Source organism: Rhamphochromis sp. 'chilingali' (genome assembly GCF_963969265.1).
Source record: "Rhamphochromis sp. 'chilingali' genome assembly, chromosome: 5".
Classification (NCBI taxonomy): Eukaryota; Metazoa; Chordata; class Actinopteri; order Cichliformes; family Cichlidae; genus Rhamphochromis; species Rhamphochromis sp. 'chilingali'.
The window spans coordinates 27,540,696-27,567,944 of record NC_137932.1 but is presented as its reverse complement, the minus strand read 5'-3'; the positions used below and the strand labels follow the sequence as shown (position 1 = coordinate 27,567,944).

The 27,249-nt window shown below is 40.8% G+C and overlaps 2 protein-coding genes across 2 annotated transcripts in view; both read right to left on the bottom strand.

Moving 5' to 3' along the window:
* Positions 1-256: 256 nt before the first annotated feature.
* Positions 257-8,769, bottom strand: allc (allantoicase). The gene is made up of 11 exons (XM_080883392.1): positions 8,674-8,769; positions 8,076-8,126; positions 6,179-6,266; positions 5,729-5,848; positions 5,548-5,627; positions 3,261-3,393; positions 2,991-3,146; positions 2,793-2,866; positions 2,092-2,200; positions 1,897-2,015; positions 257-1,824 (listed from the first exon to the last, which is right to left on the bottom strand). Exons 1-11 carry the CDS (start codon positions 8,761-8,763, stop codon positions 1,645-1,647), a joined length of 1,200 nt encoding a protein of 399 aa, XP_080739518.1. The 5' UTR covers positions 8,764-8,769; the 3' UTR covers positions 257-1,644.
* A 4,382-nt stretch (positions 8,770-13,151) lies between these two features.
* The window catches only part of LOC308397592 (uncharacterized protein), a 37,021-nt gene continuing 22,923 nt past the window's right edge, over positions 13,152-27,249 (bottom strand). Inside the window, exons 10-25 of the mRNA XM_080883565.1 lie at positions 26,865-26,911; positions 26,109-26,645; positions 22,803-22,860; positions 22,610-22,729; positions 22,278-22,391; positions 21,894-22,010; positions 21,488-21,598; positions 20,064-20,180; positions 19,555-19,603; positions 19,244-19,457; positions 16,375-18,169; positions 15,830-15,997; positions 15,417-15,590; positions 15,114-15,287; positions 14,706-14,752; positions 13,152-14,600 (exon numbers count right to left, since the gene is read on the bottom strand). Coding sequence (XP_080739691.1) covers positions 14,038-14,600; positions 14,706-14,752; positions 15,114-15,287; positions 15,417-15,590; positions 15,830-15,997; positions 16,375-18,169; positions 19,244-19,457; positions 19,555-19,603; positions 20,064-20,180; positions 21,488-21,598; positions 21,894-22,010; positions 22,278-22,391; positions 22,610-22,729; positions 22,803-22,860; positions 26,109-26,645; positions 26,865-26,911 — 4,405 coding nt within the window. The 3' untranslated portion in view covers positions 13,152-14,037. The remainder of the gene's footprint in view (positions 14,601-14,705; positions 14,753-15,113; positions 15,288-15,416; positions 15,591-15,829; positions 15,998-16,374; positions 18,170-19,243; positions 19,458-19,554; positions 19,604-20,063; positions 20,181-21,487; positions 21,599-21,893; positions 22,011-22,277; positions 22,392-22,609; positions 22,730-22,802; positions 22,861-26,108; positions 26,646-26,864; positions 26,912-27,249) is intronic.

Genomic DNA, 27,249 nt, shown 5'->3' with positions numbered 1-27,249 from the left:
TGTGTGTGTGTGTGTGTGTGTGTGTGTGCACAGAGAATGAAATAAAATAGGAAAATGGACATTTTGGGATGGATGTGATTTTTACTGCAGTAGTCTGTTAGGGTCAGGGGTCACTGCCTCTGTTGAATCATGTTCCTTGTTTTTGTAAAAAAAAATATATGTGCTCATAAAAAATAAAAAAAAAACAACTCCTCAAAACTTCTTCTTTTTATTGTTGTGGGTCTTCACCTTACAATTTAAACCGTCTAGGCATTATATCAATAAAATTAAATTCTTCTTCTCCCAGCCGTTCACTCCAGAGCAGGATGCTCTTCTGCAAGTGCTCAGAGCATCCTGCTCACTGAAAATCTGAACACCAGACTGTGTTGAAGAATGAAGATTTGTACAAACTTTGTTTTTGCCTCATGTGCTGTATTTACATGATGTTAGCATGTTTCAATAAACCACTGCACCTATTTCCCGCTCAACACTTTTGCATAGTACTGTATATCCATTAGTCAGGTTCATGGTCCCTGGGTATAACATGGAAGTACTCAGTAGAGAAGTGAAAACTGGAGATCAGCCTTCTGTTACTACAGTAACATCACAGCAGCCCCGTTATTGGTCACATGATGTCATTAAAATGCTCCAAAGGCCAATAGCACAGACAGGGTCCAGAGGTCCAGTTCAGCTGAAGCTAGCAGACAGATAGTAGCTACAGCTGCCTGTGTCACCATCCACGTGTCAGTCACAGAGGCCACGCCCCTAATAATGAAAAACAGTCAGAGGTTTTACAGAGAGGTGGAGGAGGCGGTGTTTTTGATTAGAGGGCAGGTTGTAAATAAATTTAAACCTGTTCATTTATTAGTGACTTTATGTTGTTTTCATGTTTAGAGTGAAATCAAACTTTGGCTGTCACAGCTTTATTTTACAGAAGTAAACAAACCCATTCATTCTTTCACATCCGAAGCGTGTCAGGTGTTTTTAAATGTATGTGCTTTAAATGATCGTGGAATCACTGAAGCCAGCGGAGATGATCTAACTAAAACATGGAAAAGAAACCGAAACCAGAGACTGAAAATCCAGAAATATCAGAGTGAGGGTTCTACATGTGACGTGAATCCAGTGTGAACACATGTGTCTGAGCTACACCACCTCCACCATTCACAGCAGCTTCGTGAGCCAACACGAAGGTGGAGGAGGGGCTACTATAATTAACTGCGGGAGTAAGAACAACTGAGCACAGCTATTGATGAGGCAGCTAACTCCCAACCCCTGACCCTTCCTGACGGTGCCGTTCTGCTGCCGCTCGTGAGCACTGTGTGTAGGAGCATACCACAGCTGGAGCTGTGTGTCAGGCCCAGATGTTTCCAGTTAATGTCTTTAAATCTCAAACAGACGAGGAAAGAAGGAGGCGCAATCATAATTGGACATTTCAGACTCATTCAAAGGACAAATGTCCTGGAGAATCATTGGAGGTGGGGGTCAGGGTGTTGGCTGGAAGGTGGAAGATGATTAAAGTTGACCTTGAGCCTGAGGGAGAGAAAACTAAGATGGATGGATGAGAACTAATGACAGAGGACCAGACAAAAGGAAATCAATAACCAGCAGATCAATAGCAGCTTAATTTTTTAAAAGCCCTGAAGGTCTGAGGTCATCTGGGTGTCACAGTTTGTACACTGTCCACTTCTTACTGGCCAGAGTTGCAGTGAATGGTATGGGTCGACCCCACAGACGGAGGCGGCTGATTCCTCCGTCCGGAGCGATGATAAGTCGGACGTGGGTGACAGGATGGCTCAGTTTCAGCTCCATCTTGCCGTAGTGATGAATGTGATGAGGGCGGAGCTGCAGAGAGGTAGGAGGCGGTGAGGAAGAGGATGAGAGGGTGAAAATGATTTAACAGGTGACAAAGGTTACCTTCTGAGGAGGGAGAAGGACCCTCCATTTCCCAGAATTCCACCTACTGCCGATACACTGAGCCTTCTCCTCAGGGGTCAAAGTGCATGCCTCGATCCTGCATGAGTCTGGGAAGTTTCCTGGAGAGGAAAGTGTCAGGCTGAAGAGCTAAGTTTGTTTTTAAAGGAAAGAAAAGCAGCACTGACGTGTCTCCACCTTTGAAGTGGTTGGTGTCGACCTCAACGCTGCTGATCAGTCCGGGATGACCGAGACGAAACACCGCCCACTCCCAGCCGGGAACCTGCAGGATCCCACGCTGGTCTGCCTGCAAGATTTGCAGCAGGGAAGCATTTAACCCACATCTATAATGTAATAATATTTATGTTCACGGTTGGAGAAACAAGAAGTTAATAATATTATATCATTATAGTACAATGAATTGTGACACTGAGGACAGCTTGAAAAGAAAGTGGAAACCTTTCTAATGAAATGAAACATTTTAGAGAGAGAGAGGACTCTCTGACAAGCAAGGAAACTGTTGGTAGTAAATGAAGTCAATCAGAAATTGATGTTTTTCACTGTGTAGACACTGCTGGAGGACATTTTGTCTTTTTTGCTATGTGAAGAGTTTTTATAAAGGTGTCAGGAGAGTGCACCACTTTTACTTCTGTGGGATTTAACCTTTATAAATGTGTAAAGGTTAGAAACTTTAAAGACTTTTCCTTATTTCCTCTCATGTTCCTCCAGTTCAGTGGTTTCACAGTTTTTTCTGCTCTTGGATCTTTATGATGTCGGAGAAACGTGCTGTCAAAAATCCTTTGGGCCAGCCAATCAGAATAAAGCTGGCTGTGAATCATGTACAGCTGCTTTAACGTATAGAGCCGGAGATGTGACATTAGTGTTGTCAGCGTGCACACCTGCAGTTTTTTGGGTCGGTCCAGTCTGCGGGCCGTTTCCCATCCATCGGCCATGTTGGCAGCTCGACCAAGTCCTGCAAACACAGCACACCAGTTTGACCAGAGCTCCCAGCTCACTCACAACAGAGACATTCAACCCAATATTATCAATATATATATTATATTGAAATACAGATTATTGTACTATCTGATGTTAACCAATCATATTGCGTGGATGCCCAAAGTGGGCGTCACTGTAGCCGAGGCAGACTCCTCCATTGGTCAGAGCCACTAGGTCAACATCCTGATTAGTGGAGACAGATGACCAGTCCCTCAGCCCAACACCGTACACCCGCAGTCTGGCTATGCCTCCATCTGAAACACAGTATATTGTAGATGCATATAAAGTTGCACAGAGCATATGTGTGTGTGTGTGTGTGTGTGTGTGTGTGTGTGTGTGTGTGTGTGTGTGTGTGTGTGTGTGTGTACCTGGGTACATGTTGAGGCGCAGGTGTGTCACTCTCCTGCTGAAGCTGACTTTGAAGTAGTTATGGCAGCAGTCCGAGTATCCAGGCTGCAGCTGCGACACACTAACCAGCTCTGGCCACACCTCTGATCCCAGCTGTCAATCAAACATAGTAAATGACATCATTCAGTGAACGTCCAGGTCAGACACGCCCACATGGCACAGGTGTTCACCTAATCAGCAGCCACACCAGGGGCGATTTTAGCCCATTTTTGAATCAATGAATCAAAGCACCCCCAAAGATTATTTACTGTTTGTGTGACACACTACTAAAAATATAAAAAGCATTCAGTACTTGTTTGAGACATAACATTTTAACAACAAAAGTATAGATAACACCCCCCAAATGGTTTGTTCCAGCTCTCCCCTCTAGCGCCCTGATGGTGGCTGAGACACAGCGGAGCGGAGGTGTAAGTGCCTGGCTTAAAACAGGACATATTAGCTGCATTTAACCTTCAGTTACTCTTTATATAGTTAGGTAGGAGTCAGACCATGTTTCTTTTTAGCTGAAAAACATTACACCAGGTAGCCTGCAGTGTTGGAAATGTGTTTTCCAACGATGTTTGCTACCCTACAATCCGTCCTGCTCTGTAGTAAAATCAGCGGCATTTGACTGTCCTGTTGCTCCCATTGAAATTTATATAGCCTATTTAAAATCTAAAACTTAAAATTATCTGTAGTCTACTGTTGTTGCCACTGTCCTGTTTGAAATGGAGAAGTTGGTTATTTTGTCATATGTGCATGTGCCAAGATTAAACCCAGGAGCAACATTCAGGTAAAAGTGTAAGATCAAAAGATCCGTCAATCAAGAATAATGTTGGATCAGTGTTTCAATATTTATATCTTTTATTAGATGTTCATGTGGTTTGGTTATTTGCCTTTTGGTTGAAAGTACACTGAGAGAGGACTTTTTTTTTATTAGTGGTCTTAATAGTATTTGTTTTTTAATATTAATGTAATTTTTTACATCTAATTAATACAATCTATTTGTGTATGATTGTCAGTCCAAAGAGGGAGAGAAGAAAGAGGGGAACGTGAGAAGAAAGTACAAGGTCAGGAAGAACCAGATAAGAAAACAGACAGGGAACAGTGACAGGCAAAACAGAAACTGTTAAACTGCTTGAGAGAGTTAATGACAAAAAGTGATAGACAGATTTGCCAACCTCAAGGTGAGGCGACATAGGTTAAAATAAAACAAAAAATCTGCAGAGCCTGCAGTAAAGATCTTTTCATACATTGAATACATTGTACCATAGGCAAAGTTGCCTCCATTTTTATAATTTTATTTATCAATATTTTGTACATTTGTACATTTCAAGGACTCTATTTTTGGAGTGTATTTTTATGTATCTGTATTATATTATACATACACATTAAAAGTGAATCTCTGTCCAAAAAATGCACTCTGTTTACATCTTACTCACTATGATCATCATTCATCATTTTCCCCCAGTAATTAAGGTTAGGATATGTTTTTTTTTTATTCCAATCTATTCTTCGTTTGCAGCATTTAAATAACCTTTATCTGATTTGATGATTTTGTTACTGACTTTTAAAATAGTGTTTTGCTTTTCTTTCTCAAAAATGGGGATTCAATTGTGTTAAAATGTACAAAACAGTGATGTCATGTTTTGTGACGAGGACCCAGGCACAGGGAGACTTGATGAATTTAAGAATCTTATGATTTAATAAAGAAATTTGCAGACTTACTCAGAGATGGTAAAATTATGATGACTGATAACGGAGACGAAGACAACAGATGATGAGGACAGGGAGGAACAGGGGTTTAAATGCACCAAGGAAACAGTCATAGAGAACTTGGGACAACTGGAGACATTTAAGGATGCAGGGACTGACAGACACGGGGAAGACGTCTCATCGTGACGAGTAAAGTCTATCTTGCCTGGCTGGGCAGCTCTCTAGGTGCTCAGCACCCCCAAAGCTCTGATCCTAGAATCGCCCCTGAGCCATACATATAGTCATGTGAAAAAGACATTCTACTCAGGTCTTTATGGTATCCTGACGATGAATTAATGACTGATTGACGATTAGGAGCTCTCCGCTTTTCACATGGCTGCAGATAAACCGACCATAGCTGTCAATTCAGCACATCACTCTTGTTTTAAATATTTGTTTAGCTGGGGCTGACTACAGTGTCGGTGATCACATGAAGCGCCTTGAGGCGACTTTTGTTGTGATTTGGCGCTATATAAATAAAATTGAATTGAATCACATGAAGGTCACTGTTACCTTGGCAACAGCTGCCATCTGACTATCGGAGGCAGCCATGCCAGTTCGGTCTCCTTCCAGGGTGAAAGGAAACTCCTGGTCTGGGAGAACAACAGGAAGTGTTTCATTGAAGCTAATTAGATATGGAAAAGTTTAAAGTACGTTATTGGCCAATGCGATGATGATGACGATGATGACATACCCAGACAGCCGGCCTGGATGGAGATGTAGGGTGAGTGGTTTCCTGTGAAGAAGGACGTGTCGACATCAAAGCCATGGATCAAACCTGGGACTCCCAGCTGGATAATGCACCAGTCGTGACCTTCAACCAAGCAACAAGCAAACACAATGATGATTGGTTCACTTCTCAGTAAAAAAGGAAAAGAATGGATGGATGAAACACAGACACAAATAACAGGGGGAAATGATTGAGGAAGATGAGACGGGAAATACAGAGGGAACAGTTAAACTCTAACACAATCACAGATCAAACTAAGAAAACTAAAATAAACAAAATGTTAAAAGTAAAAAAAACAAAAACAAAACCCAAGTGTAAGAAATGTTGGAGCTTAGGCTCAGAAAACCCAGAAGAGAGTAAAAGAAAGCACCGCGTCAGAAAACGGGTCTGCTTGTGAAAATTCAGGGTACTAACCAGGTGTTCTCTTCCTCCTCGTCTCCCATCCGTCCATCCACTTTCCAAACTCGGTGAAGGCAGATGTGATGAACTGTGGCGGCTCTCTCTGTACACTCAAAAAATGAATGAGGTGGATTGTTCAGTGTATATTAATTATTTATTTTCATTTTACTTAAAATATATGTTTTTGTTAAGTTAAAATATGTTTTTTTAATCAAGTCTACGTAATTTTGTCTATTATTGTCTGTACAGAATACTAACGTGTTACTTGATGGCATAACATTTAAGTTAATTAGGATCAATATACTTCGTATATTCACAAGGTGGCAGTAATGCAAAAACAGTTGTAATAAAACCGCGAAGAACAACAAGGTTTCACGGCAAGACTTCAAATTTAACTTAAAAACATTGTTTTTGGCGGCAAGCTGCTGTTTCTTTTTTGAGATGTAAGACCACGTTTTTCTTTGACTATGTTGTGTAGTATCTACATGTTGAGCGTGGTTATATTTTGCGTTTGTCTTACAAGAGATGTTATATAGTTTGCGTGCCCCAGTTTTACTGGGTCCTGGATAAGTTAGATATGTCTGCTTTCATCCTGCCAAGCCTTGTTATTGTAACACGGAACCGTGAGACCACTGGGCAGGTGGTGTGTATAGGTTTACATGGTAACAGATGAAGTATCCCCCTCACAGAGCAAACCTGGGCTTAAGATGAAATATAATATTACAAGGGATGAAATTTAGTGTGCCTGTTTATCTCAGGCTATTGCAAACAACTATATTAACTGCTTACATGTTAACATGTTATTTTGTGTGTATTTTAGCTGATGATGGTTGTATAGTGTATAATATAAAGACAGCATAAACAGTGTACTGTCAGTGTAGAGATTAAATCAGGCAGGACAACTCAGGAAACATTTGCTCACATCAGGTTGAATCCACATGTATACATCCACAAAGAGCAGCAGGCCAGCTGATCACAGCCCGTACACTAAGAAAATCTGGTGAAGCTTTCAATAGAAATTATTGAGAGATATGATGATTTTCCCCACACTGAGATCCCCCCACCGCTCCTCCCCTGGCCACTTCCACGCCACCTCCACTTTAACCCCTGACTGTACAAATTTTCCTGTTTAGAGGTAGAGGTAAAGTCACCCTCTACAATGAAGGAAACAGAAAATAGAAATATATTTTTCTTTTCCTTCTGATTCATGATTTAATTCAATTAGGATTAAAGGTTAGAGTAAAGTCTGTTTTTCCATCTACTGATATTATTTTATTATTATATTAATATAGCACAGTTCAGTTAGCTTTGCACAAAAATAGAAACGTCCTTCAAAGAGCTGCTTTTACTTTCTTACTTTGAGTGTATTTCAGAGCCAGTACTTTTTAATTTTACTTGGGTAAAGAGGCTGAATCAGTACTTTTACTGCAGTATTTTTAACAATAGTATCTGTACTTCTACTTTAGTACAGAATGTGTGTACTTTTGCCACCTCTGAATGCCTTTAAAAGCTTTAAAAAATATTTAAAGATAACTCTGTTAATGTCTTATAATTATCCAGCTCATTTTGAGTCACCTGCATAAAGAACTTTATCATTAGAAAGAATCGTGCCATACACCTGCTGCTATGTCCAGTTCATCACTGTGTGAATATGCTGTCCTCCATCCTAATGTGGATTCTTCCACTGCTAAAAATAGTGCCTTAGAAACTGTTTTCTAAACATTTTAGACTGGAAAGAACAGGCATAAGCTGTTAAACAAATATTCAACTCTTTTAAATAAAGCTGGGTGTGAGGTGTTTTTAATGATGTGAAATATGAATCACTGGGCTCAGAGCTTCAGGCAGGGGAAGAAACAGTGGACTGCTCCTTTAACGTGAATGTCACTGATGCTGATGAGTGGAGTTATTTTACCTTCAGCAGGTTTTTCGCTGGGGCAAACCATTCGTCTGTGGCAAAAATTACCTGAAAGAAAAAAATTGTTTTGCTAACACAAACAGCTTCAATGTGATAACACAGAGAACTGAACAGAGTTAAAGCGGTGATTAAGCATTACGCTAACAGAAACTGAGTGAACAGCTAGCTGGCCTCTTTCCTGAGCAGCAGGAGAGAAAATATTTAGACGGTTAACTGAGTTAAAGTCAATGTACGTAAAAATTATTTAAAAAAATGCATTAGACCTGTTTGTGATCATTTTATGTATTTTTGTGTTTTAAGGCCATTAAAACTCTTTTTGTGTCTTCTTCTATGTCTGTTGTCATATTATACTGAACAAATGTTAGGAGCCCTGATTTTATTCACAATTTATTAATTTACTATAAATTACATACTATAATGAAAGATTACAAACTGCAATATAATTCATGTGTTTTCATTGTGTCTTTCGCTTTCGTATATTATATTACTGACTTTACATTGTTTTCATATCAGGCTGTGGTTTCAAACAGTTGTAATGAGTGGAGTGAGTGAACCTGCCCACAGCAGCAGCGTGAACATACTCGTGGTGACTCACCTTCCCTCCGACCGTCTCACAGCCCAGATCGTTGAACTGCAGGAAGTCGGGCTCTGCACACGCCTTTCTTGCCATCCTCCTCTCCGCCATACTGACCTTTCCTTGACTTTCCACTAAGACAAGAACACAAAACTTGATGCAGCCGCTGTCTGCCAACCTACTTGCGCAGCCGCTGCCCTGCAGCACAAAGTTCAGCGTTTGCTCGGCCAGACAGCAGCTGTTTGCTCACACTGTCACTCATTTACCTGCATATCTACAGCTTTGTTAACTCACCTGAAACAGACACAGTTTGACCAGTGCAGTCAGTTTGGCCGACACAAACACACAACTACAGGTGAACAGAAACCTATAAAGACAAATTCCTACCTACAAAATCATGAGCAAAACACACTGCAGCAGTTCTCCAATCACACTGGAGCTGATAAAGTAAAGAGAGCTGACCCAGGAGTTTGTGGAAGTGCCTCCAGATCGGTGCTGGGGAAACCAAAGGACTGGTGGTGAACTTCCACAACGGTGATCAATCTCAAACAGTGTTGGTCAAGTTACTTGAAAAAAGTAATCAGTAACTAATTACTGATTACTTCCCCAAAAAAGTAATCCCGTTACTTTACTGATTACTTATTTTCAAAAGTAATTAATTACTTAGTTACTTAGTTACTTTTTAAAAACACGATTTACAACCTGAAGAGGTGATAAAGCGATAGATCTTTCAGCCCAATTCTACTTTTTCTACATAATCTATCATACAAAATGTAATCAAATGGAAAAGTCTATTTTTTTAACTTGTTTTATTAGTTTTAATCTTTTAACTTTATGCATCAAGCAAAAATTTAATTATATGCAACATTCTCTGACTTGAATAAATTAGTTTAACATTTAAACCTATTTTCTACACATTCCAGCACATAAAATAAAATATTTTTTGTGTTTACACTCACTCTTTCAAATAGATGCAAGTAAAACACAGCAGAAAATAAATAAAGTCAAAGACTCAGCGGTCCTGTTGCTCTATTTTCACCTGTAAAGCAGGAGTGGGGTAGGCGGAGGTTTACCCTGGTGCAGGTGTGCCGCGGTCAGTTGAAGAATCCGCGACTTTCTCTGTGAGTTTCCCATTACGTCGTTGCGCACTCGGTGCTTGCTTGGAAGTTTAGGGGTTTTTTTCGCTGTAAAAAGAAGTTTTCTTCCCACGCACAATGGACGCTAATGTTTTTGTCACTTTTTATGGAATCAAACTCAAAGTAAGGTCAGTACTTCCACGCTTTAAACGCTGCACGCTGCACTCTCTCCCACAATCGATATGTGATTCATTGTTGATCTGCACACAGCACGACTCCAGATACTATAGCTCCTCTGAAAAAGAGACCCTCAAATCAGAAGTACTTGATAACCTATATCTGTAATCTGTTGAAAAAATAGATTGTGTACTGTAGTGGTACAATACACAGTGAAGACAACATTCCTCCAAGACCATAGTGCTTCATATAACAGACATATAACAGGGCTAAACAGAAACCTAGGGTTGTTCCTCTTCAGCACTGTTCCTCTTCAGAACTTCAGGTTCTGTCAAGTCATATTTTGTCCACCCAACCACAAAGACTGTAAAAACTGTTCGTCAAGGTGGCAAAGGGCTTAAATCTATTTTTGCTGACACTGTTTTTTCAGAGACTGTTCCTCTGCCTCTCTGTGCCCCCTGTTCTCAGGGTGACTGCGGTCCAGACATCCCCTGCACTTGTATCAGTTTCTCGAGTGAGGGGGCCCAGGGCCCGGTTGGTTCCTGCTCCGGTTTCCAGGCCAGCTGAGGCTCTGCTAGTCTCTACACCTGTACCAGCTGGGGACAGCAGCTGCGCAGCCATTGCCAGTGCCTGTTCCGGCTCCCAGGGTGAGGGTGGCCATTAACCAGTTACCTCCTGCACCCATAACCACCCCTCGGGTGGCAGTGACTGGTGCCCAGTTTGCCCCGGCACCCATACAGGTCCCCAGGGTGAGGCCAACCAGGAAACAGCCCACCTCTGCACCAGTACCTGCTCCTCGGGTGGGAGCAGCTGGTGTCCAGCAGGTGCCTGCACCCATTCCGGCCGTTTCCTTTGTTTTCTTAGGAGAACAAGTAAAGCCGCCTGCTAATCCACCACTTCATCCACCATTACACCCTCTACTTCTGTCACTAGTTCAGTCGCTAGGTCAGTTATTAGCCCAGTCATCTGCTCAGACACCTGCTCAGCTGTCTGGTCAGCCAGAAGTCTGCACCTGCTGGTCCTGCATCTGTTCCAGCTGGGGCCTCTGGAGAGCTGCGCCAGCCATCTGTGCCCGCTGGCGGCTCTGAAGAGTTCATCCAGCTGTCCAATGTTTTGACGCCATCTGCTGGCGACTCTCTGCAGTGTCTACCCAGCTGACTCTGGGGAGTCTGCCCAGCTGTCGTTTGCCTCTGCTGAGGACTCTGGAGAGTCTGTCCAGCCATCAGCTCCACCAACTACTCAACCATCAGATCCACCATCTGCAACAGCCATGATGCCAGCCATCCAACCGCCTATGGCTGCTACGCCGCCATCTGGTCTTGTGCCTTCTGGTCCTGCTCATCCACGGCCTGCACGGCCTGCTCGTCCACGTCCAGCACTACACTGTTGACGGCCACTTTCCAGGCCATTGGCTGAGCATCTTTGCTGTCATTCGCAGCCTCCTTAACTATGTTGCCACCCCCGTTTCCCAAGCGGTGGGCATCTGGACTTCACCTGCCGCTGCTTTACTCACGGCCAGCACCCTGGACTGTCTCATCACTGCCGCTGCCTCCGCAGTCGGCCTTCAGAACTGCTTCGTTGCCACCAATGGCTCCTGAACTGTGTCTGCTTTCCGCGCAGTTGGCACCCTTTATTGTATAGGCCTGGATTCCTGTAATGTCGACAGACAGTGGCACTTGTAGGTTGCTTTGCTTTCACTCTTCTGTCCAGTTCATCCCAAACCAGCTTGATGGGGTTTAAGTCTGGAGACTGTGCTGGCCACTCCATGTTTTCAAGGTTACCATCTTGCTCTTTTTTTCCTGGGGTATCCTGGCATAGCTTGGACTTATGTTTTGGGTCATAATCTTGAAACCCTGACCAACTAGATGCATACAAGAGGGTATTGCATGGCACTACAGAATGCTGGAGTAGCTATTTTGGTTCAGGCCCTGGATACAGCAAAACAGCCCCAGACCATCACACATCCTTCTCTATGTTTGACTGTTGATCCAACAAACCTACTCGATGGCGTGCAAAGATCCTGCATGAACCAAAGATTTCAAATTTGGATTCATCAGTCCATGATACCTTCTTCCAGTCTCCAGTAGTCCAGTGGTGGTGTTTCACGGCCCAGGCAGGCCTCTTTGTCTTATTCTGATGTTTTAGCAATGGCTTTCCTGTCAAACCTGCAGCTCGAAGTCTTCTCTTAACAGTTGAAACTGAGAGTTGCTTACTATGACCACTATTAAACTGTGCTTGAAGCTGTTGTCCTGCGAGCCGCCTATCACGCAAGCTGTTAACTTTCAGTAACTTGTCCTGTGATTCAGTTGTGGTTTTGGGTATGCCAGACCTCTTCCTGTCAGAGTTTGCCCCAGTTTCTGAGTGCCTTTTGATGGTGAAGGAAACTGTACTCACTGACACCTGGACTTTCTTTGCAATTTCTCTGTAGGAGAGACCTACACCTATTTTATAGAGCTATTTTTAAGTGCTATGATGGCCTGTCTGTCTTCCATTGTTAATTGCTTTTTCCTCCCCATTTTTGTAGCAACACACTACTTTCTGCAGTACAATACTGTTCAACTGATGCTCACAAGGGTATGGCACCACAGTGTGTTCCAGCACTGCTTTTATGCAGACAGAGGGGGTGGTATGTAATCCAGAAAAGTTGGAACACCTGTAGGATTTAGTAGCTCCAGCTTTCAAGTCTTGATCAACTTCCATTGCTGCAGAGCAGCTTTAAATTGTTAACCCATGTTGTGTTCTCTGAAAAAGGCCTTTTTGTTTAGTTCTGAAATGTAAATAATTTTTCACTTTTGGGTAACCTTTTTCTACCCTCTGGCAGTTCACCACTTACCTTTGTACCATTTGAACTATTCATTGGACGTGAACAACTTGACTTGCAATAAATAACTGGAAAAATTGGGGTATTCTAAAACTTTTGACTGATAGTGTATGTAATTTAAAAAAAAAACTCTCATCGCTGCTGGTGGTCTATCCTTCAAGCTGAAGGAATATAATATATATAAGAGCTTGCTCTACTTCTTAGGCACCTTTTTGATTGCCCCTTCCTGCAGCTCCGATCATTGGCTAACTTCCTTCCATGCTACTTTGACCTTGGCCTCTAGTCTCCTTCGCCATGGAAGGTACTGCTCCTTGTGGCTGTTTATCTTGTAGTCAAGCATCTCACTGATCACTGCTGATCGGTGATCAGTGAAAAACATTAATACATGACATCTCACAAGTCAGGTTATACGGTCATTTATTGTACATGTTGCCGTGTTTCACATCTTGGCAAATTAAAGCAGAAATAATAAAAACTTTCTTTTAAAAAAATTCAGAGTAAAAATATTGCAGAAAATGAAAATGATGTTGGTGACTGAAGAACAGAACAGTGAAAATATGGGGAAGCTTTCTTTTTTCTTTTTTGTCCTGAAGTGGTACGCACTTTCAAATGCAACCTGTGTTCATTTTAAAACTTTTAGCCAAGTTTAAATGGATAATAACCTTTGACAGAAGAAGAAATATTTTCAAGGGTAAGGACTACTAAGAAAATGAACTTGATGAACGTAAGGAAATGCATTGTCTTTACATGTATGCAGTTGCCATTGACTGGTTTTAGGATTTAAGGGTAGGGGAAGGGTTTGGTTCACATCTACCCTTTTTTATGTAATCTTGACCTACACCCTAATAAGATCTGCTAAAGGAAGAACTATAAATGCATTTAAGAGACTTCATTTGAAAGATAATATTTTCTAGTACTGAAAACATGGCAAAAATGCAATCTTATTCTAATCCTAGTAGGACAAACAATGGATGTATGGAAGCAGATTATTATGTTCTTTAGAATCAGTTGCCATATTCTATACTTTAAGTTAGGAGTTGAAAAACTGCCATTAAAGTTTGATAATCCATGTAGTATGTTTTACTGCATTCTAGAAGGCAGTTGGCCAAAAAGAGCAGTAATCCTCAGAGCCAAACTAGCAATATATAAAAACTTTCAGATCACATCTCTTACTGTATATTAAAGCAGAAAGGAAATGTAATATGTTGTTTGCTTATCCAGAAATCTTGCTAGAACTTGTTCTGAAATGCCATATCATATTTTCATTGTGGATGTTACTCAGATGCAGACTGATGTATGCAATTATTTGTCCTATACTGAACACAGAGACACAGAGGAGTCAATTGACAGCATCAAAGACTCAACGCCCAACCCAAACACAAAACCGAACCCAGCATACAGAGGTTCAGTGAATGTGGTTTCGAAGGTGTGGATTTGGATCATTTTGTCAGAGGAGACTCTGTAGAAGGACAGACTGCCAGCAGGATAATCCACATACACTGCTACTCTGTTAGAGACCGAAGAGGGAGGGACTGATCTGATTTTGTTATCATGGCAGACGGAGAAGCCACCATCAGAGCATCGCAGACACCACGACTGATCATTCATTCCAAACTTGCAGTCTTCACTGTTTCCTTTCCGTTTTATTCCTCTGTAACTTACGGCTATGTCAACTTCTCCTCTCCACTCCACCTCCCAGTAACAGCGACCAGTCAGACGATTACTGCACAAGAGCTGCTCCCTACGGTCAAATCTGTCTGGGTGATTGGGATAAGTCTGCTCCTTCTCTCCTACCAGCATTACTTTTCTGTCGTTTTCAGAAAGTTTCAGCTTTCTGTGTGCTGTGTTTCTGTCCAGTGTAAGTTCACAGGCGTCTGCCAGAAGAAAGAAGACACAGCTTTAAAATAAAGGACATAAAGAATATTCAAATACAAGGTTTCAAAATATCATAAATTCCTATTAACAAAGTACATGCTTACATTTTCTCAGACCGGGTTTTAACCTTTGCTCTCCACAGTTTTCCACCCTGGGGAAAAAAACAACCCAGTTAACTGATATGTTGTCTTTCATTATGAAAAGTGGAAGACATGCTCTAAAATATAAGCTAATGTAGGACTATTAGCAGCCACCAACCAATCAACCACACATGCTCTCAAAACTGAAACTGAAAATGCTAACTTTTTTCCCAGCTTCACTGACAGTGTTAAATCTATAACAGTATTGTAGAGAAGGGCTAAATAGTGTAAATTAGACTTAATACATGTTGTCAAGTTTCACAATGGCTTAAATGCATGCTTGTATTTAAGGCAAAGAGCCTCCATGGCAAGTATTTTTTTTTAATTATTATAGTTTTTTACAAAAATCATCGGTGTCTTCATGAATCATACTTCAGAATGTCCAGTCTCCAGAGTGGATTTTTCAGTCCAGTGGACAGCAGTCCCACTCCTGAATCTCCTGGATGATTGTAACTTAGGTCTAGCTTTCTAAGATGGGAGGGGTTAGATCTCAGAGCTGCAGCCAGAGAAGCACAGCCGTCATATCTGATTAGACAACCTGAGAGGCTGAAATTATTAAAAGAAATTGTATTTAAAACAGTGTTATAGGTAAGTTTAAGACATTGGTCGGGATATACAAAAGAATCTGCAGGACACAGTCTTTAGAAAAAGAGAAGTAAACATCTGATTTCTTACCTAAGAGTTTCAAGTTTACAGTGTGGGCTCTCCAGTCCAGCTAACAACCCTCTTACGCCAGAATCCTGCAAGTCATTGTTACTCAGATCCAGCTCTCTCAGGCTACAGGACTCAGAGCAGAGAACTGTGGACAGGGCTTCACTGCTTCTCCACGACAGTGTGCACACAGCCATCCTTTAGAGTTAAGGTTGGAGATGTGTTTTAAACACACTTCATATTCGGTGTTACTGAATTAGCTTTCTGGTTGGACAAATCTAGATCACTGCAAATGTTAATACAAAAACACAAAAATGCCACCACCCTAAATTAATTAAGAAATTATGTCCCAATTCTATTTAATAGAAATTAATTTGACAATTTAAACATTACTGTTGCCAAATTTGAAGTGTAATACTTTGCAATGGATTCCTAACCTGAGAATCTCCAGTTTACAGTGTGCACTCTTCAGTCCCACAGATAGCTGCAGCATTCCTGAATCTTGCAGGTCATTGTTACTCAGGTCCAGCTCTTTCAGACTAGAAAATTGGAGAATTGAGGAAAGATCTTTCCAGGTTCCCCCTGACAGGTGACAACCACCTAGCCTAAGCAGGAAATAGTAATTACAAATGTTTAATGTGTTCAGTTATATTATTATATTATATATATCATGTCAATGCATCCACTTAACTTAACACACTGGTTACTGCTACAACTACACGTTTCTTTTCCAGCTATTTATTAATGAGTATTAATTTATTAATGAGTATATATATATATATATATATATATATATATATATATATATATATATATATATATATATATATAGTACTATGCTATTCTTAGTTAGTTCTTAGTTAGCGTATTGTCTGTCTTGTCTTAATGTTGGTTTATGTTGGTTTATAATGGAGCACTGTAACAAAAAAATAATTTCCCCCAGGGATCAATAAAGTATTCTGATTCTGATTCATCCACTTACAGAGCTCTGTTGGAGGCTTTGACCACTGGGAGTAGCCTTAGAAGAGCTTCTTCTGAAGCAGAGTATTTCTTCAAGTCAAATATGTCCAGATCTTCATCTGATGACAGTAAGATGAAGACCAGAGCTGACCACTGAGCAGAAGACAATTTATCTGTAGAGAGACTTCCTGAACTCAGGAACTGTTGAATCTCCTCCACTAGAGAACAATCATTCAGTTCATTCAGACAGTGGAACAGATTGATGTTTTGCTCAGTAGCCTCATTTTCGCTGATCTTTTTCTTTATATACTTGGCTGTTTTCTGATTGCACTCTGAACCTACTGTTTTCTGGAGTCCTCTTAAGAGATTCTGACTGTTCAGCAGTGATAGCCCAAGGAGGAAGCGGAGGAACAAGTCCAGGTGTCCATTTGGACTCTGTAAGGCCTTGTCCACAGCAATCTGATGAAGGAGTTTTAGACTACATTTGTTTTTAAAGACCTTAGGCTTCTTAGAAGCAATTTGATCTTCCAGCATGTTGACCCCAGAGTTGCTAAATATAAGATGGACATGAAGAGCAGCCAGAAACTCCTGAACACTCAGATGGATAAAGCAGAACACCTTGTTCTGGTACAGTCCTCTCTCCTCTTTAAAGATCTGTGTGAACACTCCTGAGTACACTGAGGCTGCCCTGATGTCAATGCCACACTCTGTCAGGTCTGATTCATAGAAGATCAGGTTTCCTTTCTGCAGCTGATCAAAAGCCAGTTTTCCCAGACACTCGATCATCTTCCTGCTCTCTGGACTCCAGTGCTGATCTGTTTCAGTTCCCTCGTCATACTTGACCTTCTTCATTTTGGCCTGAACCACCAGGAAGTGAATGTACATCTCAGTCAGGGTCTTGGGCAGCTGTCCTCCCTCTCTGGTTTTCAGCACATCTTCCAGAACTGTAGCAGTGATCCAGCAGAAGACTGGGATGTGGCACATGATGTGGAGGCTTCGTGATTTCTTGATGTGGGAGATAATCCTGTTGGCCTGCTCCTTTTCTTTGAATCTCTTTCTGAAGTACTCCTCCTTCTGTGGGTCAGTGAACCATCTTACCTCTGTCACCCTGTGAACACACTGGGAAAGAATCTGATTGGCTGCTGCAGGTCTTGTGGTTATCCAGAGGCGAGCAGAAGGAAGCAGCTTTCCCCTGATGAGATTTGTCAGTAGCACATCCACTGAGGTGGACTTTCTAGGGTCAGTGATGATTTTAGTTTTGTGGAAGTCCAGAGGAAGTCGACACTCATCCAGACCATCAAAGATGAACACAACCTGGAAGTCTTCAAAGCTCCAGATTCCTGCTTCTTTGGTTTCAGTAAAGAAGTGATGAACAAGTTCCACCAAGGTGAACTTTTTCTCTTTCAGCACATTCAGCTCTCTGAAAGTGAATGGAAACATGAACTGGATGTCCTGGTTGGCTTTGTCTTCAGCCCAGTCCAGAGTGAACTTCTGTGTTAGGACTGTTTTCCCAATGCCAGCCACTCCCTTTGTCAGCACTGTTCTGATTGGCTTGTCTTTAACAGGTGAGGCTTTAAAGATGTCTTCTTGTCTGATTGTTGCTTCTGGTCTGTCTGGTTTCCTGGATGCTGTTTCAATCTGTCTGATCTCATGTTCATCACTGGCCTCTGCAGTCCCTCCCTCTGTGACGTAGAGCTCTGTGTAGATCTGATTCAGAAGGGTTGGGTTTCCTGCTTTAGCGATCCCCTCAAACACACACTCGAATTTTGTCTTTAGGCTAGACTTCAGCTTATATTGACACACAGTATTATGAGTTCCTGAATAAAAAACAAAGAGAAATTAAAACCTGTTAAATCTCACGAACACAAAAAGCTCAACACCAAGTAGCTTAAGAAATATGCAGCTACTGAAAATCCCGTAAACACAATGTGTTTAAACAAGTACGTGCACCAGGTTGAAAGGCAGCTTGTCCTTGTAGCACACATATTGTTCTAGTGTGTTTAACACCATTCAAGCCTGCATTTTGAGACACGATCTCAAAATGGGAGTTCATTCCACCTTCACTTCGTAGATACATAACTAGCCAAAGGGACGGCCACAGTTAAACTGTGAGGCTGTGTTTCTGAGTGAGTGGTGAGCATCATTTAATTCAGGGAACTGTTCTGGCTGTTTCCCCCAACAACGGGGTGAGACTGACATAATGACTTTAAGGCCTGTAACTAAAAATCACTAACACAGTCGAGCTGGAGGTGTTAGAGAAGGCGTTTATTACAGCAAAAATGCCTGACAAAACATACCATCACCCATCTTAAATACCAATACTGTGCTGAGAATGTGGCTGGATTTGAAAGTGAAGTTAATACAAAAAGAGGCATCTAAAAAACCAGAGTGTCGATCGTGTATTGGCGACTTTGCGCTGTCACTCTGTCACTTTGGGGCAGAAACTTGAAAAATATGTATATAGTGAGGTAAGTAGTAGAATATTGGACCTGTAAGGCACCCAGTTGACTCCCAGGACCCATGGAGTCACCAAGAATCACCTTCCTTGCTCTTCCACTGGCAACAGAAAAGATCATTTACCATTTTGGGAAACTAAGGCTTCCTAAGGCATCCACAGAAGAAAAGGGTAGTGCTGCTCTCCAGGTTGGATGGTTAAACATTTCAAGGAGAATGAGCGCTTTCCTTGCCTTAGCGACATTATTGACGGACATGTTATAACAGATGCTGACATAACAGCAGAAACAAGTGACCTTCCCAGCAGATGAGGATCATGAGATAACTTTACCACCAAGATAAATGTCAGAATTGTCACCACCACAGGTTCAAAGCCTATGCCCTGTACGAGGCAGTAGGTAAGTGACATCACATCGACATTACTGAAATACTCGTACTGCTCTGGAGATGGTCGGCCAGCTCCTTCTCTTTCATTCTTCTCAAGAAGTAAAGTGTGATTTTCAGAAATGATTCTCTGCTGCTCCTCCTCTCCTCCACATCTTCAACATCCTCTCTCTCACTCTCCAATCCGACTGAGTCATCTGGGCTCAGAATCCTCTGAAATTTTTTCAGCTCATCCTTCACAAAACTGATGATGCTCTTCTCGAGTTTCTGGAACAGAAATATTAATGCATGTAGCCTGAAGGTTGTTCCAACCAGAATACCTATCACTGATGACGATAAGTGCAGTGGGTGAACATTTACACACAGTGAAGATGGAGTCGAGGTCTTTTTGATTCTGCTGGGCATGCTGAACTCTAGAGAGACACATAAAATATTTATGTTTATTTTAGTTATCATGTGAGTTGCTTAAGGATAACAGGTTCAAAATAAAGCTTTTACAGGACTGTGCAGTCCAGTAAAAACGTAAATAACTCCTCCAACCTTCCACCCCCTCACTGTTTGTCTGATAGATAGTGAAAAGTATCCCACATAAAGCCGGCTGTATTTTGTTGAGAGCAGTTTTACTTTTGCTAAAGAGCTGTGAGAATAAAAATCTACATCATAGCTCTTTATTAGCGATGCGTTCGATTTTAGACTAATAGAAAAATAATGCTGATACAAACAGAAAGATATTTCAGTTAGATAACATGCTTTATGAACTAGATTAGTATTAGTTAGTACAAGTATATTAATCCTCCTGCTGTAATGGCTGCACCAATCTTAAAAAAAATTAAGGTACTTTCTCAGATACATCTGCACACTTTCAGCTCCTACCCCAGATCATCAGGCCTCTGTTCATGTTTAAAGTCAACATGTGGACCCTTGGACCGCTCACTCTGCATGGACACACTGCTGGATACAGAAGAGTGCTGCTGCCATTGTCTGATCTTCCTACAATCACAGGAGGATATTTCAGTTACCCAGCACATGGTGTGAACCACAGTGATAAAATACGAATAATACAAAGCACCATGCTAGAGATAATCATAAATGAATAAAAATAATAAGCCATGTTAAAATCCTTGATTAGACCAGCATGTTTAAAATGCAATGCTAAAACTTAATATACCGTATTGTTCCATATTTTTTGGACTATAAGGCGCACTTAAAATCCTTTAATTTTCTCAAAAATCAATAGTGTGCCTTATAATCTGGTGCCCCTTATGTATGAATTCTGGTTGTGCTTTCTGACCTTGAAACTTTGGTAAGCTACGAAGCCACACCGCTTGTCGATGCTCCGATTATCGGAGCATTACGGCTACTGTAGTCAGGAGCCTTGCGCAGTAATCTGTGTCCAAACTCTGCTTCAGGTTCCAAAGTCAAAAGCACACTGCGCCATCACTGAGAGTTAAAAACTAACTCTCTAAATTCTTTCATCTTTAACAAAATTTGCTGCTTTAAAAGGTGTAACAATAAAGTTTAACATCCAGACATCCATGAAAACAGAATTTATTAAATTTAACGGAGTTAGAAGTTAACAGGAACTTAGCTTGCTAGTTTCCACCTAAACATGATATAGCATGTTCTGACTGACAGATTTCTGAAAAAAAATTAAACACACAGCTCTCCTATCACTTCAGACAGAAATGAAGACAGAAAACTAAACAGCAGTGACTTTTGTAGGGTTACTGAAGTTGGACTAGCCGGTATAGTATATAATGATGTGCTACGTGATTGCTAGCGACACAGCTATGTTAGCATAACTTAAACAGTGAAGCTGAAGGAAGAATGCTAACTTTTTTCTACTCAATAAAAGTTAACGCGAGCATTCCCGATGGTTAGGGGCAAATGCAAACGCATCGTAGGACGGTGTAAACGGACCAAACTTCAGTGAGGAGAACAACTAAGAGAATCCATCCACAATACAAGGTTAGTCATTAATATACTGCAACAACATGGGAATAGAGCAGCTGCGAGAGAATTCAACATTAATGAATCAAGGGTACAGAAGTGGAGAAAGCAAGAAGAATGAGTTGAGTAAAGTCTGGCTTACTCAACTCTGACTGGACTGTTTTGTTTCCCTTATTGCGTCTTATAATCCAGTGTGCATTATGTATGAAAACAGACCTGTTCATCGACAGTGCGTCTTATAATCCGGGGCGCTTTATGGTCTGATAGATTTATTAGGATATAAAATTGATAGTTAAAATATGTGCAGTACTCTGTATCAGATAACTCATGCACCTTTGAGTCCTTACCCTTGGTCAGACTTCTGTTCATGTTTAAAGTCAACATGTGGACCCTTGGACCGCTCGCTCTGCATGGACACACTGCTAGATACAGGAGAGCGCTGCTGTTGTCTGACCTTCCTACAATCACAGGGGGAGAGATTTCAGTTAGCAAGCACACTGGGTGAACCCAGTGGCAAAAGACACAAAGTGCTGTGATAGTTGCAGCAAGTATAAAGAATCGAATGGGACTGGACATGTTATAAGTGGTGGGAACAAGTTGGCATTTGCAAATGCAATAATAAAACATAACCTATTCAGTCTTCTTACTGATCAATACATTCATCCTGATCTATATGTTGATAAAAACCTGATTCTAAAATATGTGTAATGTCTGTTTCAGATAAGTCCTGAATCGACCCTGTTGCGCTCTTACCTTGCATCATCAGGGCTCTGTTCATGTTTAAAGTCGACATGTGGACCCTTGGACCGATCGCTCTTCATGGACACACTGCTGAATACAGAAGAGTGTGGTCTCTGCTGTAGGATCTTCCTTTAAATATAGGAACGCATTTATGTTAGACACCATCCTATGTGACTTGTCTTAGTACATGACAGTTAGAATGAGTAAGTAAATCCTCCTGCTAAAAAAACATAAAGCCATGAAATGGTTGGAGCGTGCTATAAAGAATTTAAACCGTGTTAAATAAAGTGGATGAAAATGGTATTGCTAAATGCAGTGCTAAAACAGCCATCCATCCATCCATTTTCTGCCCCTCTGAAACTGTAAAAAGCTGCACCTTCAGTTTGCAGTCCTTACCCAAGGTCAGACCTCTGTTCATGTTTAAAGTCGACATGTGGACCCTTGGACCACTCACTCTGCATGGACACGCTGCTGGATACAGGCGAGTGTGGTCTCTGCTGCAGGCTCCTCCTGCAAACACAAGGACTCGTTTATCCTGAATAAGAACTCATTAATAACCTGAAACAGTGATCACATGAAGAAAACTCTGAACGCTTTTGAATTTTTGCTCTTCTAAACTTTTTTCTAAATATTAAGATAATTAAATAAATAATAATCAATATTTCTTTCAACATTGTTAAGAAATCATTTTGTCTAACAAATCTGTTTTAGTTCCTTTGACTTCTTACCTTGGATCAGCAGGGTGATGTCCATCTTTGAAGTTAACATGTTCGCCCTTGGACCAATCGCTCTCCATGGAGACACAACTGGGTACAGGCGAGTCCCGTTTGTGGTGTTTGATCTTCCTATTATATATAATAATTTAACTTGAGTGCTTAACTAGAGATAAGATGATGTGTCATGGGCGGTTGGTCATCTCACCTCTGCAGTTTGGTTCGACTCTCATGTTCCCCGCACTGATCCATAGCAGATCCCAAACCTTCACACAACATCACAGGACACATTTGTTCTGACTGCTGTCAAACAATTACAAAAAGTTTGGATTCGTTTTGATATTCAAAATGTAAACTGGTCTTTGTTAACATAATACCAGTATATCTTGATACCGTAACATAAAACAAACAAAGATAAGAAACACTTTACAGAAAATACCACGTGTTTGATCGTGTTTGTAAAATCAAAATTAGTGCATCTAATAACTGTTTTATTTGATTTCCTTTCATGTTGTTTTATCTTGGCGGTGGGGTTTTAATCACATTGAGCAATAAGGTTATCAGGAACCTTTTTGTGATTTTTATACCTCAGAAAAATAAAACCTTGAACTTTGATTTTGTATGATATGAATTACAGCTGCTGATTGGTGTGATAGCATTCTGTTTGTTGTAAAAACTGTAAATGTCATTACATCAAAGGACATTTATTTATAGGTAAAAAGTTGTGTTGTTTGTTTGTTTCAAATTTCTACATGCCATCTGGTTACTGAAGCTTCCTGTTGTGTCAAGGTCAAATTTGACTTATTAAGGATTATGTAAATGATAGAAACAGAAAAAAAACCAAGTAACAAGTCTCATGTTTTTTTAAATCTGGAGTGAGGTTGATCATAATACTGCCAATAACCCTTTTGATAAGTCCCCCCAGTACTCAAGACCAATTAATGAAACTAATGGCTGGAAACAAAATATCTCTCCATCACAGAGGTGGTTGTAATGTGAAGGTCCCCACTCTGAAAAAAACGTTTTCCAAAAATAATCATAAGGGTTGACATTTGGACGTGTTGTAGAAGACAGTTTGAACTGAAAGCTTTTTAAAACAAATGAAATAGACTGATGGGTTGTGATAGCCCAACATAAACCAGTGAAAAGGTAATTTAGTCATCTGAATATCAGTTCTTGCAGACCAGCCTGAACTTCCATTAGCATAACGATTTTCTAACAGAGAGCATCCTGAGATGGTCACATGAATGAAAATGCATGAACAGACAAAAATGCCCATGAACACACTTCTGCAGCAACATACAACAAAATCCTACAAAGACTTGGAAGCTTTTTGGACATACCTGCTGACAGTGAAGAGGCAGGAAGCAGTTTGCGTTACTGTTTGATGGAAGAAATAATCTGTGTGAAATTAATCTTAATCAACCACTTCTAATGTAAAGCAACTAAAAGCAAGGCTAAACAGGAGCTTGCTGGTCTGCAGATTCAATCTAATCTCCACATTCAGTTCTCCACAGTTTTTATTATTTAAGGTCATACAATAACCACATGCCACTGAACTTTGAACCTGCTCTTGTGGAACATTAACAGACAGTAAGACAAGCTTACAGTGGAACTTAGAATTCTTCTGGGCCTTGTCCAGAAGGCAGGTTTTACACAATCTGAGTATGTTTCTTTGTTTTTCTTACAGGTGCAGCAGTTGTCAATACATTGTGCATTTCTATTTGTATTTTATTATATTTTCTCCACCTTTCCCATGCAAAAGCTGACAGACAGGATGAAAAAAAAAGGACCAGATACATGATCAGAGGAATCGGTACTCAAGATCGGTGGTGCTGTTTATTTCTAACATTACAGCAACATTAGAGTTCTGAAATAATAAACTTGATGTATTTAAAATTGGTTAGTCACTGTATACCCACAGGAAATTGACCATGATCAATTTTCTTATCTATTCAGTTCCCAATGAATCCATCTGTGTAAAACAGACTTAGTGGTGTTAGAGGCAAGCATAAAAACTAGCGTAATCAAGCATAAAAACAGCATTAATCTTGTTAACGACGTTAACGCCATAACTGCATTAATGTGGCAAATCTCTGTTAACAAGTTACCGCGGATCGTCCCATTCATGGGGCTGACCGGCGTCAACACGTTAGCGCGTTGATTAACGCTGACAGCACTAATAAAAACATTAGTGCATTTTCTACATCACCAAAATCGATGTACGCCCCTCTGATCAGAGTTAGCTCTGTGAGCTCTGAGTATGTTCACCCTGAGTTAAATGACCTTGTGGGTAATGAAAAGAGCCAAAGTAGTTATAGTAGGTCAGATACCGTGACTCATCATAAAGAGCAGAGCCTCCACTTTGATTCAGTGGATCAAAGAAGATGAATCCATGTGGGTGTGCACGATGATCAGCTTCAAGACTGCAATCATCATTCCAGAAGATGGGTTGAGCCTGTGTGGGTGTAATTAACACATAATTGCTCCAGAAAACAAAACAAAGGTCCCTTTGTTGCCTAATCTCTGGTTTATCAGCCTGGGCGCTACAGTTCACAGCAGTGATGGCCCGCTTGAAGCCGACACTCTGGCAGGTGTGTCAAAAGAAACCAACACACTGCTTCAGAAGCACTGTGTCGAGACTTGATTCTTTTGGCCAGAGTCACATGATCAATGACGTCTGAAGCTTCATTTAACTGCTTCAGTATCTGAGTCAGTGGTTTATAGGAAAGTGATTAGTCATTCGCAGGACTTGTGGAGTGTTTTGATGGTGAGAAATAGCAAACCACTGATCATTCTAATGAGTGATATGGAGCCAGCGAGGAAGAGAGGAGGTTTTGTCATGTGGGAGTAATTTGAGTTGATTTTGGTCAATCAGGTGGGTTTGCCAGCTTTCTGTTCTTGTTGCTTGCCTTTGTTTTGGGTGTATTTATTTTATCTGAAATTTGAAAAACTTAAAATGTCTTAACAAAACATCTGCTTTTCATAATATACATATCATTAAAGAATTTCATTGTTAAAATAATCTTAAAATGTTATTCTACAAAATGTGCAGCAATTTACTTTGTTTACTCTTTTTCGGTGATAGTTTGTGGGACCCAGGAAGATCATATACCTGCATCCCCACCAACTTGCATTGCAGTTTCTATGCAATGCAACCTTTTCTGTTTCATGTGAGAGGATTTTCTCTAAGCAGGAGAAATTATCTCCAAGCAAACAAAGAGACTCGGCCATCGCACAGTGGAACAAATTCTCTTCTTAAATAAAAACCAAATAGGATAACCTTAAATGCATCATGTTTTTACTTTACAAGTTCACACCCTGTTAAGGCCATCTTCTCTTTCTAACATGTTTCACTTTTCACCACTTTTACTTCACTCGCTGGTCAGCTTTAGGCTCTAAATCCACTTGGTTACATTTCTGAAAAGATGTCCCCTTGTAAACATGGACAGTAAAAAACCTACAAGTGGTGTGTGTCCTGTCTCAGTGATGAGATTAAAGGTACACTAAGAACACAGAGAAAGTAAAGATTCAGATGACCAGAACCCAAATCCAAACCCAACATACAGAGATTCAGTCAATGTGATGTTAAAGGTGTGGAGGTGGATCAGAGTGTCAGAGGAGACTCTGTAGAAGGACAGAGTGCCAGCAGGACAGTCCACATACACTGCTACTCTGTCAGAGACCGAGGATGAAGAGGAGTGGGAGGAGATGAATGTTTCTCTGTTATTGTGCCACACAGAGTAACCACCATCAGAGCAGCTCAGACTCCAGGACTGATCATTTCCTCCAAACCAACACTCATCACTCTTTTTTTTCCTTTGGATTCTTCTGTAACTCACTGCTATATAAACTTCTCCTTCCCACTCCAACTCCCAGTAACAGCGGCCAGTCAGACCATTTCTACACAGCAGCTGAGGCCAGCAGTCAAATCTGTCTGGATGATCAGGATATGGATGGTCCTGTTTCACACGTGTCACCTTCCTGTTGCTGTCAGATAGTCTGAGGTTTCTGTTCACTGTGTTGGTGTCCACTGTGAGTTCACATGAATCTGGTAAGAAAAAGATGGAGCTGCAGTTGATAATCTGACATATTTGATGCTTTATTCTTTCTTTACTTGCTGATATGTTGCTCAGTCATAGAAAGTTTAATGATGATACTTTCTGAATGAATATATACAGGACTGTATATAAAAGATGCCTGTAGCCACTGTGAAGCTGTAGTTTTGAAGGTTTGACATAAACATTTAGTTATCATTTCTGAGACTTACACTTCAGTAGTCCAGGTTTTAGCCACTGCTCTCCACAATGGTCCACTCTGGAGGGAGAAAAACATAATGAGTTTTATCTATAATGTGTACATACTGCTATTCAACATGAAGCACCAATTCCTGATTGATATAGAAACATGCTGAAACACAGCCAGTTTTAAATATATTCTCTTCTCAGCAGTTTCAGTTTCAGTTTTATTTGTCATATGCAAGTTAGCACAGGGTCAACATTGCAATGAAATGTGTATGACGAGCAGCAGTCACTCAGCACCATGATACAGTAGGAGAAAATAAAATAAAATAAAATAATAAAGAAAATAGAAAAATAGTAAGGAGCAAAATATTAGAGACACATGGTAAAAGAGAAAAGATGACTAAATATATA

Excerpts from the sequence above, each read along its gene's own strand:
- allc (XM_080883392.1), bottom strand. The coding sequence starts at position 8,763 with ATGGCGGAGAGGAGGATGGCAAGAAAGGCGTGTGCAGAGCCCGACTTC. Across the intron at positions 3,147-3,260 it reads GCGCCTCAACATGTACCCAG|ATGGAGGCATAGCCAGACTG; the intron begins GTACACACACAC and ends ACTGTGTTTCAG. Across the intron at positions 2,867-2,990 it reads GCATCCACGCAATATGATTG|GACTTGGTCGAGCTGCCAAC; the intron begins GTTAACATCAGA and ends CTGTGTTTGCAG.